At 44.0% G+C, this 20,965-nt stretch overlaps 1 protein-coding gene across 2 annotated transcripts in view; it reads right to left on the bottom strand.

Moving 5' to 3' along the window:
• The window catches only part of ELP2 (elongator acetyltransferase complex subunit 2), a 68,953-nt gene that overhangs the window by 14,687 nt on the left and 33,301 nt on the right, over positions 1-20,965 (bottom strand). The window contains exons 10-15 of one of the 2 annotated variants that reach the window (XM_068133221.2): positions 19,002-19,096; positions 15,672-15,803; positions 9,049-9,192; positions 4,484-4,681; positions 1,538-1,607; positions 1,278-1,376 (exon numbers count right to left, since the gene is read on the bottom strand). In XM_068133221.2, the coding sequence (XP_067989322.2) occupies positions 1,278-1,376; positions 1,538-1,607; positions 4,484-4,681; positions 9,049-9,192; positions 15,672-15,803; positions 19,002-19,096 (738 nt within the window). The remainder of the gene's footprint in view (positions 1-1,277; positions 1,377-1,537; positions 1,608-4,483; positions 4,682-9,048; positions 9,193-15,671; positions 15,804-19,001; positions 19,097-20,965) is intronic. The other variant, XM_068133222.2, reaches the window with a different exon arrangement.

Raw genomic sequence — 20,965 nt, 5'->3', positions numbered from 1 at the left:
GCCTTTGCTACCTCTTTCTTTGCAGCCTTCCTGGCTGCCTTATAACTTTCATGCTCTGCTGTTTCTGCTCCCGTACCCTTCGCCTTCTGCTCCCGTCTTTACACAGAGTTAAATTCCATTTCCGACATTGCTGGACTTTATCAGAACCGTTTGTGTTCTTGATATTCCAGTTGACCCTTGGGCAAGTCTTCTGCTGAAGAAAATGTCTTCAAACAAAAAGTTTAAAAAAACTAAACACATTTACACTTTGTGACCTATGCAATGTGACCTACGCAATGTGACCTACGCAATGTGATCTACGCAATGTGACCTACGCAATGTGACCTACGCAATGTGACCTACGCAATGTGATCTACGCAATGTGATCTACGCAATGTGATCTACGCAATGTGATCTGCGCAATGTGATCTACGCAATATGACCTACGCAATGTGATCTACGCAAATATCATTTTTGTGATTATTTTTTTCATGCATAGCCGAGGCTCGTGGAACAGCTAGTGCGAGTACACTGAACGGAGCAGGACGTAACAGGGCGAAAGGAATAGTTGGGAGGAGGTAAACACCAACAGTAGAATTGAAAACAAAGATGGAGGCTGACTTGGGCAAACAATGGATGTGGGGCAGGAGAGAATGGTGGAAGTGGACAAGATGGATACAGAAGGAAACTTTCATAAAGGGGAAACTGGAAATGTAGGAGGAAGATTGTGGTAGGGGTGGGGGGATGAGTGGGGAGTTGATGAGGGTCCAAATGATCGTGGTTTGGGATGGGGATGATCTGAAATTGTAGTGAACAGCTGTCTTGAAGACCTGGAGTGCTGAATGATGTGCTTCCGGGCTGGTATTGTTAATGTGGTGTTGATGGAGCACAGGCATGGTGGGCCAAAAGGCCTCCTCCTGTGTCAAACTTCCTTGTGTATACTCTTTGTGTGAATCGTCAATGGTAGTGAGTTTCAAAACAAATAAATAAAAGTCAGTTGGGGAAGGAAATGGTGTTTCGAGTGTGTAGCAAATTCACGATCAGTTCTGAGCAGTCAATGTACTTTTGTTGATTACCTTTTTAAACCAATAGTTAACTGCACTTGAAGTTACTAAAAGTAAATATTGCTCAACAAAATGTTTCATTTAATGAGGATCCCACGCTACCCCTCCGATCCCCCCAACGACCCAACAAAAACATTCCACAACAGCTGCCACCCTCCATTACTTCCTGTTCAACAAATCACAAACCTGTGGAAATACATTTTGAAAAAGGTACAACTAAAATAAACCGTTTACCATCAAGCTGGCAGGCATGAAAGCAGGATTGGGGATAACGGTCACTTGTGCCCGACTTCCTTTCCTTTTCATCATTTGTATTTCCTGTATTCTCCTCCGCTACACAGAAGCAGAGTTGCAACGTAACAAGGAAACTACGCATCTTCATCACATCTGACATGAGGCCATCTGAATGGTCCAGCAAAGTTAACAAGGAAAATTGTGAAGGAAATACAATATTCAATGCAATATGTACATTTGTTAATAATCACGTGACAAACCTTGGAAAACAGCTTTGTTGGAAAGGCCTAATGCTGGAATGCAGGCTCCTTCGGCCAACCTCTCTTCACCCTGTGTGAAGTCAAGGAGATGGACAGATCTCCTTTGCTTTCACAAAGACAAAAACCTTGAAGGTGACGGACAGCAAGCCTGTATGTTACCTTCAGTCTTGAACACGTTATTCGTACATTTAGGGTTCAACACAACAACACACCAGGCATTTTAAGGCCATTTTCCCTGCTGGAGCGGGGGTTCATTGCCTTTAGGGTTCATTGCCTTTAAAATACTCCACTTGTTACCAGCTCATAGGCCATGTAATGAAATTGTGTCTAAGTTGAACCCAAGTGTTATGCCGACTCTGTCCACTGAGAGGCTCCTATAAGAATTCGGACTGGACAGCGCTCCGATGATTCCTGTGACATTTACTCTGTGTGATGTAGTGCATTCTCAGATGGTGCGTGTTACTCTAGGTTCTAAGCTTGCTTGTACTAATTGCAAAACCATTACTTACTTCTATGATTACTGTATACTGATATGTGGCTTGTTGATTTCTTACAGGTATTGCTAGAGATCGATTCTGAATTAAACCTACTCTTGGGACAATGTTGTAGATCTGATTCTTACAACAGGCCACACAGAGGCAGATTGTTTGTCATTTCTACAATCAGAAAAAGAAAAAAAAGAACCGCCTTTAGAGGCCATTTTTCCCCGCTGAGCAGGGGTTGGCCTTTTTCTGGCACCGTGGTCCCCTTTTTTGAAGCAATATTTTATGGCCGGATGCTCTTCCTGCCACCAACCCTGTTAGTCGCCTCTTGCGACACACACGGAATTACCAGTGAACTGGTACTCAATTCGCTGACCTCAGAAGGATGACGGGCTGAGTCAACCCCCTGGTGTTAATTCAGCGATTGACCGGGATTCAAACCCAGGATCCTAGGATCCCAAGCCGGCACCCGAACCGCTAAGCAAACACCAGGCACTATTTCTAGAATCAGAGATTTAAAAAAAAATAATTTGTCTTCACCTTTATCACCAACAACGTCATTTCCTGAAATATCCTTTTTTTTTTTGCACGACACCGCATACTTTCTTTACATTTTGTGGAGCAAGTAAACTATTAAATGATATGTTGCCTTCATTCGTTCTAATCCATCCCTGGTGTTGGGCTAGCGGCTAGGGTGCCGGCTTAGGATCCTAGGATCCTGGGTTCGAATCTCGGTCGATCGCCGAATTAATGCCAGGGGGGTTGACTCGGCCTGTCATCCTTCCGAGGTCGGCTAATTGAGTACCAGTTCACTGGTAATTCCCTGTTTGTCGTTGAAGGCGGCAAAAAGGGTTGGCGTCAGGAAGGGCATCCGGCCGTAAAACATTGCTTCAAAAAGGGGACCAAAAAAACAACAACTACCACGGTCCCCGAAAAGGCCAACCCCCGCTTTGCGGGGAAAAATGGCCTCTAAACGGTGGTTTTATTCGTTCTAATCCATATGTTAAAGTACCCGGATTTCTCCATCCGTCTGTCACGCTCTTTTCGCTGAGATGTCATTGCTGTGTTACATCTAGTGCTAGGCTAGGCCTATACGGATGTACACGTCATCCCGGCGTCCACCACGCAACCCGTCCCATCGATTTGCTGATGGCAGTTGAACACCTTGACCCATATAATCTGATGCCATCTGACATCCATAGGCGATGGGCAGAATGCCAGACACTAGGCGTCGAGACGACGGATTTAGTAAGATGGCGGTGTAGTAAAATGGTGTCACATATGGGACGTCATTACGTCTAGCACTACACGAGGCCTTCACGGCGATTTGTTATTCACTAGGGCATGCCCGTACTATATATATATATCTAAAATTATATCACCCCCCTCTATTTACATGAAATGGTTTGGTCCAAAGCGAACGGCTTGCGAGTACGGTGACAATCCCCCCCCCTCTATTTACATGAAATGGTTTGGTCCAAAGCGAACGGCTTGCGAGTACGGTGACAATCCCCCCCCTCTATTTACATGAAATGGTTTGGTCCAAAGTGAACGGCTTGCGGAGTTTGGTAAAGAAATCGCCATAGCGTGCACAAACGCGCAGGAAAGCGAAAGAATCGCAAATTAGTTTTAATTAGTTTTAAAACATAGTTTAACGCCAACATAGTTTGCCAACGTGAAATAAATGAATACGCTCTCAAATGTGCCGTCCGAGGCAGAGTCTGTTCGCCACGTTCGGCACACGTGATAACTCGCTGCTCTCTGATTGGTTGAATCGTTTTTTGGACATAGCTCGGTAACTACTTGTCCGATTAATATGAAACCTTGAAAAGGCACATCCTCGGGTCCCCAGCAATATACCTGGCAAGTTTCAAGTATATCGGACCCGTGGTTGTCGAGAAACAGCGGTCACAGACAAACACACAGACATACACACATACACACACACACACACACACACACACAGAGATTACTGGAATTATAGATAGATGACTCGGAGAATTGATCCCTGAGAACATAAAACGAATTGATGATGATGTTTTTTTGGTGCTATTGAAGCGGGCACTAGGCCGCAATCTTGGTCGTCGGGTCACCACTCCGACTCGGGAAGTTAGGGAGAAATTTATAATTTGTTCAGCGTACCGGCGATAGCTCGACTACTCTTGGCAAAGCACACAGTGGGATCTTTAACATCCACCAACTAATGTCGGCAGACAGAAACAGAATGCCCAGTTTAATGTCCATCCGAGGTACGGCACACACTGATGAATCACCCTGTCCGTGAAACACCAAAATGACGATATAGTTGGGCCGACATTCAATGCGTAACTCCAACCCATATTTTCAGCCCTTGGCTTTTAAGCAACAGGTATCAATCCAAATTGCTTTCAAACGCATCCAAAACTGTGTGCCTCTTCATCACCTGGTGCGCGCGAGTGTCTTTGATGAAGCATTTTCAGCTCACCGGTGTCGGCTCGAGATCCAGATGCACACACGATAGGCTTGCGAGTCGAGCGAGGTTCTCTAGCGCATGGCGTGGTGCTGCAAAAGCTCTCAACAGTTTCTCATCCGCGCCGGAGACGAAACGGAAATGAGGAAGTGGTGAAAGGCACTGCAAGGCGTAGCCATGAATCTGAGGCCTGCAAAACTCATGCCAAGTGCTCTGCAGAGGGAGGAGAAGGGGGTGGGTGGGGGCATGTAAGTGTGCATGTCTATAATACTCAATTTCACAGTTTGTCATAATGTGTGTATGTCTTGATGGAGTACCGTTACATTCCAATATGGGTACCTGTTCACCACAGTGGGAAAATGTCCAAAGGTTATCACCGTGAAAAGCTTAAACAACCGCGTTGAAAGAGGGGGATATGTACAAATGCCCAAGGAGAAGCGTTCATAGCTATTTTATGGGATTCATTAGGTATTTCAAACGTAAGAAAGGGCAACAGGCAGGCCAAAGACTCAGACTGCCAGATCACTATTTGGATGAGAAATTGTTAAAATATCAGGGTTTTACTCCAGCCGATGTCGAAAACGTACGTGGGTAGACGAGAAACAGCCACTATCCCCAATGTTGATGTCGGTCGTATGGTCAAGAAGTACCGTTTGAAAGCCGAAACTTTCAGAGATTTCTAAAGAAAGGCTCAGAGACTATGAACTCGCAAGAGCTTATTGACAATTGAAGAGAATGCCAAGCACTACTGCATTTTTCTTCTTCTCTCGTATGCAGCACATGCCTGTGGGTAGCATCATTTGCTGATGGCGAAGCTCTGCTACCGATGCAGTGTCCCCTGTAGATTAGAGCAGGAATTTGCAATTTGTTAATGGTGCCGGCGATAGCTCGCCGACTCTTCACAAAGGACACCGTGGGATCCTTAACGTACACTAACTAATGCCAGCAGACGTAACGCCCAGTTTAACGTCCACACGAGGGATGGTGCACACATTGACGCCTCGTCCTGCATACAAAACATCAGGATGACAGTTTCTAGCTGGGAGGAGATGCAAACCCAGGCTAGACAGCTTCGGGGCGAGTGTGCGTTCCTCTAGGTCTAGGCTATCCTGCTATCCCTTATTGCATTCTGGGATAACTGCAGTACCTGAAATTTCAGATGAGAAAGATAGGACGAAGATACAAATTGATTCGCTGGAATACGATCTACTAAAGCCTCACAGAGCGAGATACCCACAATAAGCTAGCAATGTGATGCAACCAACAGTTATCAATGTTTGCAGCAGTGGATGGCATAAACTAACCAGATGGTATTCATAGAATACTTACCCTGCGCTGTGCTGTCAACTTGGTGTGAGCTAGAGTCCCTGTATATAGAGAGTTGTGTCAACTCAAATTTGGACGCCATTTTGTGTCTAAGTGTGTCGGATTAGATATACATGAACATTCGCGATATGGGGTGATATATTCTAAACCTGCTAAAAAAAAAATTACTGCACATATTTAGTCTTATTATTACATACAGGTGATATTTGTTTTGTCAAAAACTCAGCTATTGCCGTGAAAAAGAGCTGTGTGGTGATATTAAAAGTGGTATGGCAATGCATATTACAAGCCAACACTGCATATAAGAGCTAACATTATAAGTAAGACAAACCAATGCTGTCGTTCTCTGAATTTTAATAACTTTTAGAAAGGAGTGTGGGCATTTCCAATATTTTTTAAAGGGTGCCGAGAGCAATTCCGGTGTAGGACTTCCAGCCGACATATAGTCTAACACACTTAAAACAAATTCTGTACGTGGTATTGCCATATTTCTATAGTGTACAACTTTAGTTTTATCGACATTTATATTCAATTTCCATTGTAATGATTTAACAAGCTGCAAGTCAGCTTCTGTCTCTGACATAAATAAAACGTCATCGGCATCTAGTAAGATTGAAACGTTCATTTATTACTACACCCTTGCCCAGAACTCTGATGGATATTGCCTGATCGATTAATAATATGTTTCATAGCTGGCGACTTAATTAACACTTAATTTTCGACTGCGCCAAGCCGTAATTAAACAGAGAAAAAACTTTAAAAAATACCTGCAGTGTGCACGGTTCGTCTAGTCGAACAGATATGGAAAAGCACAGATAAGACGTCGTATTCACCATAACTTGTTTAATTTCACCAGGAACACGATGAGGCCAACACAGTAAACATTCAGTACAAAACTTGGTTCATACATTCAGTACAGAACATGATTCATACATTCAGACCGTAGGAAAACTCTGCCCGTAATACAACACTCTGACCAGACCAACACTTCATCCCACTACGTTCACTCCTCACAAGTGAAACTCATCACTACTCCGTTCACTCCTCACAAGTGAGACTCATCACTACTCCGTTCACTCCTCACAAGTGACTCATCACTACTCTGTTCACTCCTCACAAGTGAGACACCATCACTACTCCGTTCACTCCTCACAAGTGACTCATCACTGCTCCGTTCATTCCTCACAAGTGAGACTCATCACTACTCCGTTCACTCCTCACAAGTGAGACTCATCACTACTCCGTTCACTCCTCACAAGTGAGACTCATCACTACTCTGTTCACTCCTCACAAGTGAGACACCATCACTACTCCGTTCACTCCTCACAAGTGACTCAACACTGCTCCGTTCATTCCTCACAAGTGAGACTCATCACTACTCCGTTCACTCCTCACAAGTGAAACTCAGAACTGGCAGAGTCTCGAGGAGTCGATCGCTTTCCAGCTCTTTCGTCTGACTTTCGCTTCCCAAATTTGTCTTCTGACTTTATCACTTGGAAATCTATACATCTTATATTTCCCAGATTGGTTTGAACAACCAAAAGCAAAACAACCAGTCATTTTGTTTGGCAATAAACAACATTCCCGTACCAAGCTGACGTTCACGCACGGTGAAGTTAGACACAAAATGGCGCCACGAAATCACGTGACCAGAAATCTCGGGTCAGCGCATGGCGCAACTCTCTTTATACAGGGACTCTAGCATAAACTAACCAGATGGTATTCATAGAATACTTACCCTGCGCTGTGCTGTCAACTTGGTGTGAGCCAACTCTTCTATTTTTGAACGTTTCTTTTTTTTTGATCCAATATGGCTGCCAGACCACGTGAGCGATGACATCATAAATTTATATTCTCTAAATAATTGTTGCATAGATCATGCTCAATATAATTTTAAAATGATCAGACTAGCGTTGTCCCTGTCGAATTATGACGTCGTAATTATGGCACCAATGACGTCATCGTTAACAATACCTATTCCCCATATGGAGTTATTTACAATGAGCCACGTTTCAATTTTTAAAATGCTGACATGGCACACACTTTACTTTACTGAAATGCAGACACAAATGTTATATTTTCGTCAGAAATCGTCAATTTCGCCACATCTGTTTTGGTCGTGTGTTAATATACCTCAGTGATTAACAAATCTGAAATCAGAATTTTATTTGAGGTCAAAATGACCACGTGAGGTCGCTCCGTACTTTGCCTGCTCGTCATTTGCAGTGTGATAATTCATTCCATGCCGTGCTAGAAGACTCTTCTTCTTCACGCAATAACAACTTCTAGCTTCCAGACCGTACATCCAATCATCTTCAAATTTTGCAAACGTTTTACTCTTCATGATTTCTACTACAGTATGAAGTTTCACGTCGATCAATGAAGTTGTTCAAGAGATATAAATGTTTTTATTATTTGCGTTTAATTAACAATGTCTGCCAAACCACGTGACCTATCGCAAATTCCAAAAGGGCGTTTTAGTAGACTGATATGCTGAACACATCTGTGAAGTTTCCTCTCGATAGGATAAAAAATGAGGCAAGAGCTAGGTTTCAAAAGTTTATGCTTAAAAACGTCATAACTCCGAAACCATGTGACGCATGACGTCATGCTCACTGACTTTTTGTTCATCATGGGTATGCGATTCCGCCAGCAAAGTTTGGCCTCGATCTGTTCAGTCGTTTTGGAGAAAATTGGATTTCAGTGGTTTTTCAGGCTTTTCACTCAAAACAATATGGCGTCCGAACCACGTGACATACAACGTCATTATAATTTTATTTCTGCATCAATTTATATCGAGAAGATGCTCAATAAATTTTATCCTGATCGGATAAAGTTTTTTTACTTGTCGAATTATGACGTCATAACGGCGGCACCTTTGACGTCATCATTCACATATGGTATTCCGCATGGAGAGTTCTTTGCAATGAGACCTGTCTGAATTGTTTCTGTGCAGCGTTTTTTGAGATATAGAGGTGCAAAGTTTTTTGGTTTTTCCAAGATGGCGCCCGTACCACGTGACCTGTGACGTCATAATATTCACTAAATTATTCTACAGGAGGAGGCCCTCCTTTGATGAAAATGTCATGTCAATTGGACCAACGGTTGCCGAGAAAATTAATTTTTAAAATGCAGACACATGTACACACGTATGTACGTACCCGAATGCTTAACCCTGCCTTTCGCTTCGCGAGCGCAGGGTAATGATTGCTGTCGGGATGCAGACATACATTGTGGGGGATGGTCATGCGTACCACACACGGGCTGTGCACCCACTGAGCGAAGAGGCGCGTCGTCTGATCAGCTCCGGCACTAAGCAGAAACAATCCTGCCGGATCCCAGGCCAGGTCGTTCACTGACCCTGCATGCCCAGAGACCGCAGGATGAAGGTTCCATTCCTGCCAGATGAAGATGAAGGAGATATATATAGGGCCCGGTGGTTATGAATACACAAACAATGTACCCAACCAAACATACTGTTATGGATCTCAGAGACGGCACTCCACTTAGCAAGGGGGGGAGGGGGGGGGGGGTTAATCCCCTTGGCCTGTTAAGCTGGCCGTCTCTAGTCCTGGTACTTATAACGCTCCTTTGCGGGGTGAGATTGGCCAGGGTTATTGGTCAAGGTGTTCTCCCGAATACCTTTACCAATCCCTCCGCAAATCAGGGAGACAAGTACCGCTCGAACCACGGACAAGATGGTATTTGCCGAGCGGTTTAGCAAGCCGCGATTCGAGCCGTGAGCAAAGGAACTAACTCGATGTAAAGCAGTTGGCCAAATCGCGCCACAGGTACTCAATTGGAGACAGGACAAAAGCGATCGGGGGAAAGAAGAAACCAAAGGTAAGAAATAACAGACATTTATTAATTATGTACACCTTATGTGTTTCAGTTAAGGATCTGTTCCCAATAGTTGAATCTGCATTGCATTAATCAAATAAGATAGGCCCCATTCCGTCCATTTTGCTCTCCCTCTCCAAATTGTGGTACTTCGTTTGCCAGCAGCGTTCGCCGCCGTTGCATTGGGCAGTTTGCTGGCACCACGCCGCCATAAGCCATGCGGTTAAGCCGAGGAAGAAGGGGGCTGAGCCACAAGAACAGGGTGTGGCACGTCGACTCGTCAGCAGAGGTGGAGTCAGCAAGCCCTTACCGACCTACCAGCGCCGAGGTGGGCCAACCGGTAGGCGTGTCATCGGAGCCGGCGGCTTGATTTCTACACCGACAATAAAAGCGGCTGCTTGGACAGAGGAGTGAGGGAGTTGAGTGAGAAGGTACAGAGGAGTTGAGTGAGAAGGTTCATGAGTAGTTGAGGAAGAAGACGTGATCCGGCAGATGAGTGAGGTACCCTGGTGTTGGGCTAGCGGCTAGGGTGCCGGCTTAGGATCCAAGGATCCTGGGTTCGAATCCCGGTCGATTGCTGAATTAACGCCAGGGGGGTTGACTCAGCCTGCCATCCTTCCGAGGTCGGCTAATCGAGTACCAGTTCACTGGTAATTCCCTGTTTGTCGTTAAAGGCGGCAAAAAGGGTTGGCGTCAGGAAGGGCATCCGGCCGTAAAACATTGCTTCAAAAAGGGGACCGAAAAACAACAACAACCACGGTTCCCGAAAAAAGGCCAACCCCCGCTTTGCGGGGAAAAATGGCCTCTAAAGGTGGTTTTTTATTTTATTTATTAATTAATTATGTACACCAAAACCAGAGAAGAAGAAACAAAAGTAATATACAGAACGAAGAAGAAGAAGCAGGACACAGGGCAGCCTTAAACAGTCTTATATTATACCCCAGGACAAACACACAGACTTACACGAAAGGGGAATAGCAGGCAGGAATAACTGGAAGAGGGAGAAGGTCCAGGTGGGACAGCAGGGCTGGAAGGTTCGGGCAGAGGCACAGCATTGAGGTCCGCTCCAGGTCCACGCTCCAGGCTGGAAGTGAATAGCCAGCGGCAGCTTCTGGTCTCGTATCTCACACGGTCGGACAATGCGAATGAAGCGCGGGATTGTCGCCGTCAAACGGACCCACTCTCCTCCTTACAATTAGTGCAGCGGCATAGCAAACCAATTGTGCATTTTGTGATGGAAGCACCAAATTTGGCAGAATGATAGAATATTATATGGAAAACATTTTCAGATATGGAACCACTTTGGAATTCACCCCAATGTGGCCGCCATATTGGATTTCAAAATGGCGGCTTAAAAATCTTTAATTACAAATATTTCTGGTTCTATACCAGCTACAGCCTTGATTTTAGTGTCTGGATGTACAAACTTGAGGTCAAGGAATTGAATGGTTCTACTTAGAAGTTGATTTACTGACGCCATATTGGATTTCAAGATGGCGGAAATTGATTTACTGACGCCATATTGGATTCTGGAGAATATAGTCTGGATGTATAGTCTGGAGAAGAGCTCTGAATCACTCTTTGCAGAGGCTACTTGTTGTTTGCTCTTCTGGGCAGCTTTGACCTTGATGGATGAAAACAACGGGAGTTTGTTGCGTTTGATGACATCATTGAGTGGCTTGGATCTGTCTGCCAGACGTTCCTTCTCAAATGAATGGAACTGATCTCTCCCAATCTGTAAAGCTGTACGCACAGTATCTACAACAGCTGGGCCCAAGATCTCCAGTGTGCCCAGGACCAGCAAATCTGTGCTTTCTTCTTCAAAGGGGCTGCCCATCTCTTCGATGACTGTTGTCAGTGCACGGACATCTTGGACGAACTTCTTCTGCACACTGTCGGTTTGCTCATGGTGGTGGGTGTGCTCTCCCCTTTGGCGCAGTTGCTGTGAGGTCTCAAATTCTGTGATGACCCGAGCAACTTCGGGGCCAGCCACCATCCACCGTCGAAGGGCACTTGGATTTTCAGTTAGGCCCACTGCCCCGCCATCGCCTTTGACCGTGGCATTGTTTTGTTCATGAGCCTGGTCTAGGGAGATGGCGGAGAAAGCATGCCTAGTCTTCTTGGATGTGAAGTGCCCCGCATGGAACTTGGCAGCAACATCTGGGTGTTTCTCTGCAATGCCAACCATGTCCCTGATGTGGACTGGTAACCAGCGAGCATAGTGGATATGGCCCAATGCAGCGAACCATGCAGCTAGCTCTGGTAGGGTGTCCATGTACAGCGTGAAGTTGGACTCTCTCAGTGAACGTATGTAGAGGAGTATACAGAGCTCCAGGTTAAGTACAGTGGCCCAGTACTGAAACTGTGGACATGCCGCTGCTCTCTGGTCACACCATGCCTCGAACTCCAATGGTTCCTCATCTCTTGCAGTTGCTCTTTCGTTGTATATGTCATATGCACGATGCTGCAGTATGTGTAGGGCAGCAACAGTTACTTGGTGGGCGCGTCTTGTACGGCTGACGTGAGCTGCACGCAAGAAGGAGTCTGCTGTGCCAGCTGTTGCTATCTCTGCCTGAACCAATGCCTGTGTCCAACCGCTGTCTTGCAGCCAGTCTCCTGCTGTCTTCAAAGCTGCCATCTCTGTGTGTAGACCACCCAGCATGACCACAAAGAGATCTTCACCATGTGTGTCTGGCCAGTTCCATTGCACCTGCTTGGTGATCGCATAAAGTGGTTGGTCCAGTGTGACGACGGGTATCTGTCCAGGGTTTAGCTCATTGATCGCTGCTTTCACGACATCCATGGCATGGCGGATCATTGCCACTGAGTGGGCTTGGTCATGGAAGAGGGGAAGCAAGGCAGTGGGTGTGACTGTGATACTAGTATCCTTGGCCGATTGGTTCTCTGCGTGATGTGCAGCCCAAGAAATGTTTCCTGGATTCTGTGTGTCACCACTGTCACATGCATCCTTCACAGTCTGGAGCCACCTCTTCTCTTTATCCAGTTCAGCTTGTGCAGGATTCCTCTGCAGCGACGCCTGGGTTCCAGCTGGTACAGGGTGGCTTTTGGCAAGTGAACTAACTGGTTGTACATCTGTGTAATACCGTGGAAGGTCCTCCACAGTCTTGACATTTGAGACACCCCCGATGATGACAATACCTCGGTCTGTGCCTTGATTGTCATAGTCTGGATGTTGTATCAATGAAATACCAGTTCCGTGGAAGGAGTCGTGTGCTGTCGTGGAACTGGGATTGTGGTCTATATTATCCACAGCTGATGTGGTGAACACTCCACCGCGGAGCTTTGGGGGACAGACCACCTTCTCCGCCCGAAAGCGCTGACAGACCCCGTTCCCCAGCTCTGCAGAGATCCGTAGCACTCTATCATAGGCAATGCTGATCCCTAGTCCAGATAATGTGTCAACCAGTTCCCTCTTTCTCGTATGGGCATGAAGCATCAAGCCAAGATATATTGGCAAAGGAGTCTCTTGACTAATGCTGTGTCGTACGTCTGTGCCTGCACCTCTCCTCTCATGCTTCACACTGTTGTATTTGAGAAGTTGAGCTATTGTCACAGACGCCGATGCCGATGACTGACATGCCTGATCTTTGATGCCTGCGCCCTCTAAAATCATGGAGACCATTGTCAGCAGCAGTTGTGGCACAGACTCTTCTTGACATTTGTTTGAGAAGGACCCATTGAAAGGCTGAGATGACTGGAACATATCCTTCCTTATAATCCCTGCAGCTCGTGCCAGGTGCACAACATCACTGTCAATATCATGTTGACATGCCTTGGCTAATGCACTGCCAATGTCTTCCTGAAACACCAGCAGGACATCTCTTCCCTGCCTGTGCTCCTGCAGATCAGGGAAGTGTGCCAGGATACGCTCCTTGAGTCTGGTTGTATGGACTCGTGTTTCCAGCACAACTCCGAACTGTTCCATTCTCATTGTGTAGAGCTTGGTGAGGTCTGCCATTTTGAATACAGGAGCAGTGTCTTCTTCTTTAGCAGTTTCCTCTATGTACGTTACCAGTTCAGCAAGGACTATTGCTGAAATGACATCTACCGTGCTCTGGCTTTGCTCAGCAAGCTTTTTTGCTGCCCTCACGCGGTTGTATAGGGATGTCAAACATTTCTTATGGTACTTGGCCTCTCTTGCGACCATGTCCCCAGCACTCAGTTGGGCTAACAAAGTGGTATCCTGAAGAAACTCTGCAGCCTTGCGAACGTGTTTATCTAGTTCCAATGTCGCTGCTTGATGAAACTCCAAACCAAGCTCTTGCTGGCAGAAGAAGCACAAATTGTCGCATATGCTATCAACACAAGCTGCCTGAGACCTAGTAAGCTTGTACTTATCTGTGATTGTACTGGGGATAGGGCTTCCCTCTGAATGATTTCTCTTCTGTACCCGCTGTAGCTTGGTAGTGTTATATTTCACCCTGCATGACTTGTGCCACTTGGCTTGGTGGGCAGCTAGAGTGGCAGCTATCCCTTGGCCTTCACCCAGTCGTTGCAAGTCCACGTCTTGTGGCAGCTTGCCTAGTTTATTGAATGCTGATAGATTGTCTTCAAGTGTCTTGTATCCAGCACCTGCATCAGTTCTTTTCGTGACAGCAGGACACTGTAGGGACTCTCCTATATCAACTTGACACAGAACACAGAGTTCCCAGTCCAGTGGCGTCTTTGGCGTTGAAGTTACATGCTTGGTAACATGAACTAACTTGAACTGCTTCGACATGATTGAAACCTGGATGGAGCAAACAAACAAAAAAGTCGTTTAATTAGGGGTTAATCAACGGACCAGCATGTTTTATCTCCAGGACAATACACGACCCCCCTTGAAATTTGACACCAAATGACCTCTTTTAGGGGTATTTTTGGCCGAAATTTTCAAATTTTTCACTCCCCAGACCCCGAGATGTTCCCTTGAGCTCAGAATCGCCGCTGTAATGTGTCTACTGATGTTAGAAAAGATATAGGGTGAATGGGGCAATAATTGTGCCTGTAGGATTTGTTTCCGCCACCCCCCCTAAGGGTTACAGATTTTTAAAGCCGCCATTTTGAAATCCAATATGGCGGCGACCTTGGGTGAATTTCAAAGTGGTTCCATATCTGAAAATGTTCTAAATATAACATTCTATCATTGTGCCAAATTTGGTGCTTCCATCACAAAATGCACAATTCTTCTTAAATTTTTGCTATGCCGCTGCACTAAATGCTCCGTATCCTCGTCGGGTACCTCACTCATCTGCCGGATCACGTCTTCTTCCTCAACTGCTCATGAACCTTCTCACTCAACTCCTCTGTACCTTCTCACCCAATTCCCTCACTCCTCTGTCCAAGCAACCGCTTTTATGGTCCGTGTAGAAATCAAGCCGCCGGCTCCGATGACACGCCTACCGGTTGGCTCACCTCGGCGCTGGTAGGTCGGTAAGGGCTTGCTGATTCCACCTCTGCTGACGAGTCGACGTGCCACACCCTGTTCTTGTGGCTCAGCCCCCTTCTTCCTCGGCTTAACCGCATGGCTTATGGCGGCGTGGTGCCAGCAAACCGCCCAATGCAACGGCGGCGAACGCTGCTGGCAAACGAAGTACCACAATTTGGAGAGGGAGAGCAAAATGGACGGAATGGGGCCTATCTTATTTGATTAATGCAATGCAGATTCAACTCTTGGGAACAGATCCTTAACTGAAACACATAATAATGAAATAACTACGGAGAGGTCCTATGGTTCGCTACGTGTTGTACATGGACTAACTAGGGTGCGATCTTTAACAAAGCCAATTGATGGGGAAATTTACAGGGGAACATTTATAAGGGAAACATTTACTAAAATTTACTAGTGAAGGTTCTAAAAACCGTAACAATACACATGAATGTTAACAACGTTTGTCAACCATAGGTATACCAACTATGCAAATACAGTACATATCATTCTACTTTGATAGAGGTGTACCAAGCAGGACAGTAATCACGTTGTACAAAGACGAGAGTAAGGCCTTTCTTTAACCTGGTGTGCAAGGGCTGTGCTCACCTGTGATTCGCTGTCAAAACACCAAAGCTGCAGAGCACCATGAAAAACGTAGCCCATTATGGCACGGCCGTCGTCACGAAACTGACAACCAAGAAACCCCAGGGTGTTCCCTCCGACATCACCGACGCGTACCTGTAAAGCACAATATCTTCACCAAACATTCAATCTCAAGAAACACCACGCTCCTCTTCGCACATCATCTCGCCGACCATACTCGATGGATCCCAATTTTCTCACATCTTCTCTCATAATGATCACCCTCAACTAATGAACTCTCGTCATTTGTCAAATCGTCATGCACGGACAATTTGGGTTGAGCATTAAAATGTTACCCTAAATAAATAAATAAATCCCCATTGACTGAATCGAGGATGTCAATAAAATGGGAATTATAGCGCAACTGAAATCCCGGATTTATGTTCAGATGAATCAAAATCTCAGTCAAACAAACCGAGGAGTTAATTCTTTACACTAATAAATGGACAAATCATAAATACTATCGATCCACATCTCTACGGGCTGGCAGGATAGCCGACACTCCGACAGGTATGCGCACCTGCGTCTGAGCTGTCCAGCCTGGGTTTGCATCTTGGCCCAGCGATTTTCGCATCTGCACACCACTGAGATTCTGGTGTTTCACAGGTGAGGTGATTCATCAATGTGTGTTCCGTCCCTCGGATGGACATTAAACTGGGCGTCCCGTCTGCCACCATTAGTTGGGGGACGTTAAAGATCCCATGGTGTCCTTCGCGAAGAGCAGGCGAGCTATCGGCGGCAGCCCGAACAAATTACAAATTCCTGCCCTGACTGCTGAGAAGGCAATGGCAAACCACCCAGCATAACCAGGTACAGAAACTGCTTCGGCAACACCAACACAGTGTAAGGAGTATGGTAAATCTCCTCATCACATCTCTATAAATTACTTTTTACATACAGGCTTACATAAACTATCCATAGGCCTACATAAACTATCTATAGGCCGACATAAACTATCCATAGGCCTACATAAACTATATATAGGCCTACATAAACTATCCATAGGCCTACACAAACTATCCATAGGCCGACATAAACTATCCATAGGCCTACATAAACTATCCATAGGCCTACATAAACTATCCATAGGCCTACATAAACTATCCATAGGCCTACATAAACTATCCATAGGCCTACATAAACTATCCATAGGCCTACATAAACTATCCATAGGCCTACATAAACTATCCATAGGCCTACATAAACTATCCATAGGCCGACATAAACTATCCATAGGCCTACATAAACTATCTATAGGCCTACATAAACTATCTATAGGCTTACATAAACTATCCATAGGCCTACATAAACTATCTATAGGCCTACATAAACTATCCATAGGCCTACATAAACTATCTATAGGCCTACATAAACTATCTATAGGCCTACATAAACTATCTATAGGCTTACATAAACTATCCATAGGCCTACATAAACTATCCATAGGCCTACATAAACTATCTATAGGCCTACATAAACTATCTATAGGCCTACATAAACTATCTATAGGCCTACATAAACTATCTATAGGCTTACATAAACTATCTATAGGCCTACATAAACTATCCATAGGCCTACATAAACTATCTATAGGCCTACATAAACTATCTATAGGCCTACATAAACTATCTATAGGCCTACATAAACTATCCATAGGCCTACATAAACTATCTATAGGCCTACATAAACTATATATAGGCCTACATAAACTATCTATAGGCCTACATAAACTATCTATAGGCCTACATAAACTATCTATAGGCTTACATAAACTATCTATAGGCCTACATAAACTATCCATAGGCCTACATAAACTATCTATAGGCCTACATAAACTATCTATAGGCCTACATAAACTATCTATAGGCCTACATAAACTATCTATAGGCCTACATAAACTATCTATAGGCTTACATAAACTATCCATAGGCCTACATAAACTATCTATAGGCCTACATAAACTATCTATAGGCCTACATAAACTATCTATAGGCTTACATAAACTATCTATAGGCCTACATAAACTATCCATAGGCCTACATAAACTATCTATAGGCCTACATAAACTATCTATAGGCCTACATAAACTATCTATAGGCCTACATAAACTATCTATAGGCTTACATAAACTATCTATAGGCCTACCTAAACTATCTATAGGCCTACATAAACTATCTATAGGCCTACATAAACTATCTATAGGCCTACATAAACTATCTATTGGCCTACATAAACTATCTATAGGCTTACATAAACTATCTATAGGCCGACATAAACTATCTATAGGCTTACATAAACTATCTACAGGCCTACATAAACTATCTATAGGCCTACATAAACTATCTATAGGCCTACATAAACTATCTATAGGCCTACATAAACTATCTATAGGCCTACATAAACTATCTATAGGCCTACATAAACTATCTATAGGCCTACATAAACTATCTATAGGCCTACATAAACTATCTATAGGCTTACATAAACTATCTATAGGCCTACATAAACTATCCATAGGCCTACATAAACTATCTATAGGCCTACATAAACTATCTATAGGCCTACATAAACTATCTATAGGCCTACATAAACTATCCATAGGCCTACATAAACTATCTATAGGCCTACATAAACTATATATAGGCCTACATAAACTATCTATAGGCCTACATAAACTATCTATAGGCCTACATAAACTATCTATAGGCTTACATAAACTATCTATAGGCCTACATAAACTATCCATAGGCCTACATAAACTATCCATAGGCCTACATAAACTATCTATAGGCCTACATAAACTATCTATAGGCCTACATAAACTATCTATAGGCCTACATAAACTATCTATAGGCTTACATAAACTATCCATAGGCCTACATAAACTATCTATAGGCCTACATAAACTATCTATAGGCCTACATAAACTATCTATAGGCCTACATAAACTATCTATAGCCCTACATAAACTATCCAAAGGCTGACATAAATAGGTATAAATAGGTTGATACCTTTTTTGCTTATGGAGTGTGGGTGATACTACTTTGTGGGCAGCATTCTGTCCCCAAGATTTTTATAATACCTTCGGTGTCATGTCATTCATTCATTCATTCATTATTTATTCTATAAATTTATTATTTATTATTATAAAATTTATTATTATAAATTATATTATTATAAATTTATTATTATTAATTTATTAATTTATTCATTTATTCATTCATTCATTCATTCTTCGGTGTCATGTGTGTTATTATTTTCTACCAGCCAGCACATGAGCGCAGTCTTGCTGACCTGTTCCAACCAAACTCCGGTGTCTGGATCGGGAGCCCAAATGACCATCGTCTTATCCATCGAACAAGACAGAAGGCGAAGAGACTGGAAAACCCCTGTGTAACAATCACACAACAATGCACAATAACTAACAACAATACAAATTAACAATAATAATAATTAATAAATATGAAAGTTTCATATGCAAGAATCTCAGAGCTTTGCAGATGCGAAAATTATTGATACATCAAACTGGATACGATAGTATATACAAAAGGCTTTTAGAAATAAAAAGGCCTGTAGAAAACAACCAGGAAACAAATGAATCATTGGATGGACAAAAATAGAAATAATTCAGTGAATTGAGGAGCATATTATCTATAAAAGGAGCTCCCCCCCCTGTCCCTCCCCATCCCTCTCAATATTCCCGTCAGCGAAGCGACCCTGCATTGCGCGGCGTTTCTTGTCTTTATATATAAACGCCATTGTCTGTCCGTCTCCCTGTGGCTTTATTACCTGCACCACCAAAGGTGGATGGAGGTTATGTTTTCACCCCTGTCTGTCTGTCTGTCTGTCTGTCTGTCTGTTTGTTTGTGAACAAAATATCTCAAAATGTTTTGGATGGATTCGGACGACATTTGGCAGAGATGTAGCGTATGTGAAAAGGACGAAATGATTATATTTTGGTGAAGATTCGGATTCGGATCCGGATAGTATAATTTTTGAAGTGATTCTTCACCATTGGGAGATCGGACCAAAAACGACACATAGCAGGATATCTTAAAAAGTTGTGGACGGATGATTTCGATTAAATTCGATTCTGTATTGTGATTTTCTAGTCTACTCTGGGATACAAAACGTAAACTGTTCACCTGGCGGAGGTATGCTCTCTACTGAGTGCCGTTCTAGTTTCTTCTTTGTTCCATATGCACGGCCGCATCCTTCAAGTTACAAACTCCAATCTCGGGGTACAAATATAACTTTGTGTGCGGTTAACATAGGCTACATGGCCGCAGCCTCACACATGGGTATGAGGGAGGGTAGGGGGGGAGAAGGGTGGGGTTAGAGGGGTGGAGAGCATAAATTCTCTATGTAAATGTGTACCATGTAGCGCCACCTGGTGGTGGTAGCATAGGGTATTACCATTTCCTTTTTTATTTGGACAACACCGAGGTTAAAGCACTCTTCACACAGGTAAATTTGGCCTCCATTCCTTCTCCCTCCCTCTTCCCCCCCACCCCCAAAAATGGAGGGGCCTGTCAAAGCCTTTCACAAAAGCCCACAATATGTATAATGCCATACATCTCTCCCCTCCCCTCTACCTTCCCCTCCCTCCTCCCGCTCCCCCCTCTAGCAGCAAGGGACGTGATGACCAATTTGTACGTCAGCAAAGCGCCAGGTAGGCTATTCTATTATTATATAAGCTAGTGAGGTACCCGTGCTACGCATGGGTGGGAGGCCAGAAGCAAGCAGCCAATGCAGAAACGGCGAATGCTAAAGCATGAAACCAATAAGTTCCACATTCCTGTAGCACCTTCAGTCGCACATCAGACATGGACAGCAAGTTCGTGAAGGACTTCCATGAAAAACGTACCAGTTCGCAAACAAATGGGTATGTTTGTTCTATACCCAATCAATGGCGAATCTGCATATGGCGATCCACGAATATCACACTCAGAACGTAAAACCATCACGGCATATCGTCATTCACTAGAACTCGATATCCCTTTTTTCATTCCAAACAGCATAACTCCAATCACAAATTAAATAACATTAATATAAAAAATTAACTTTTAACAACATTCGTGACATAAACAAATATTTAAATCCTGATGTGAAGTTCCGTACGGTTGGGTGAATACAATTACGAATTCAAAATCGTAATTGTATTCACTCAATTCCAATCATCAATTGATACTCTAACAAAACGATTAACACGATTAACGTTTAATGATTAAACATTACAATTGAATGACGGTTGTATT

Source organism: Myxine glutinosa, chromosome 12 (assembly GCF_964187855.1).
Source record: "Myxine glutinosa chromosome 12, kmMyxGlut1.1, whole genome shotgun sequence".
Taxonomy (NCBI): Eukaryota; Metazoa; Chordata; class Myxini; order Myxiniformes; family Myxinidae; genus Myxine; species Myxine glutinosa.
Note: the sequence above shows the minus strand (reverse complement) of the source record. Positions and strands in the feature narration are given on the sequence as shown.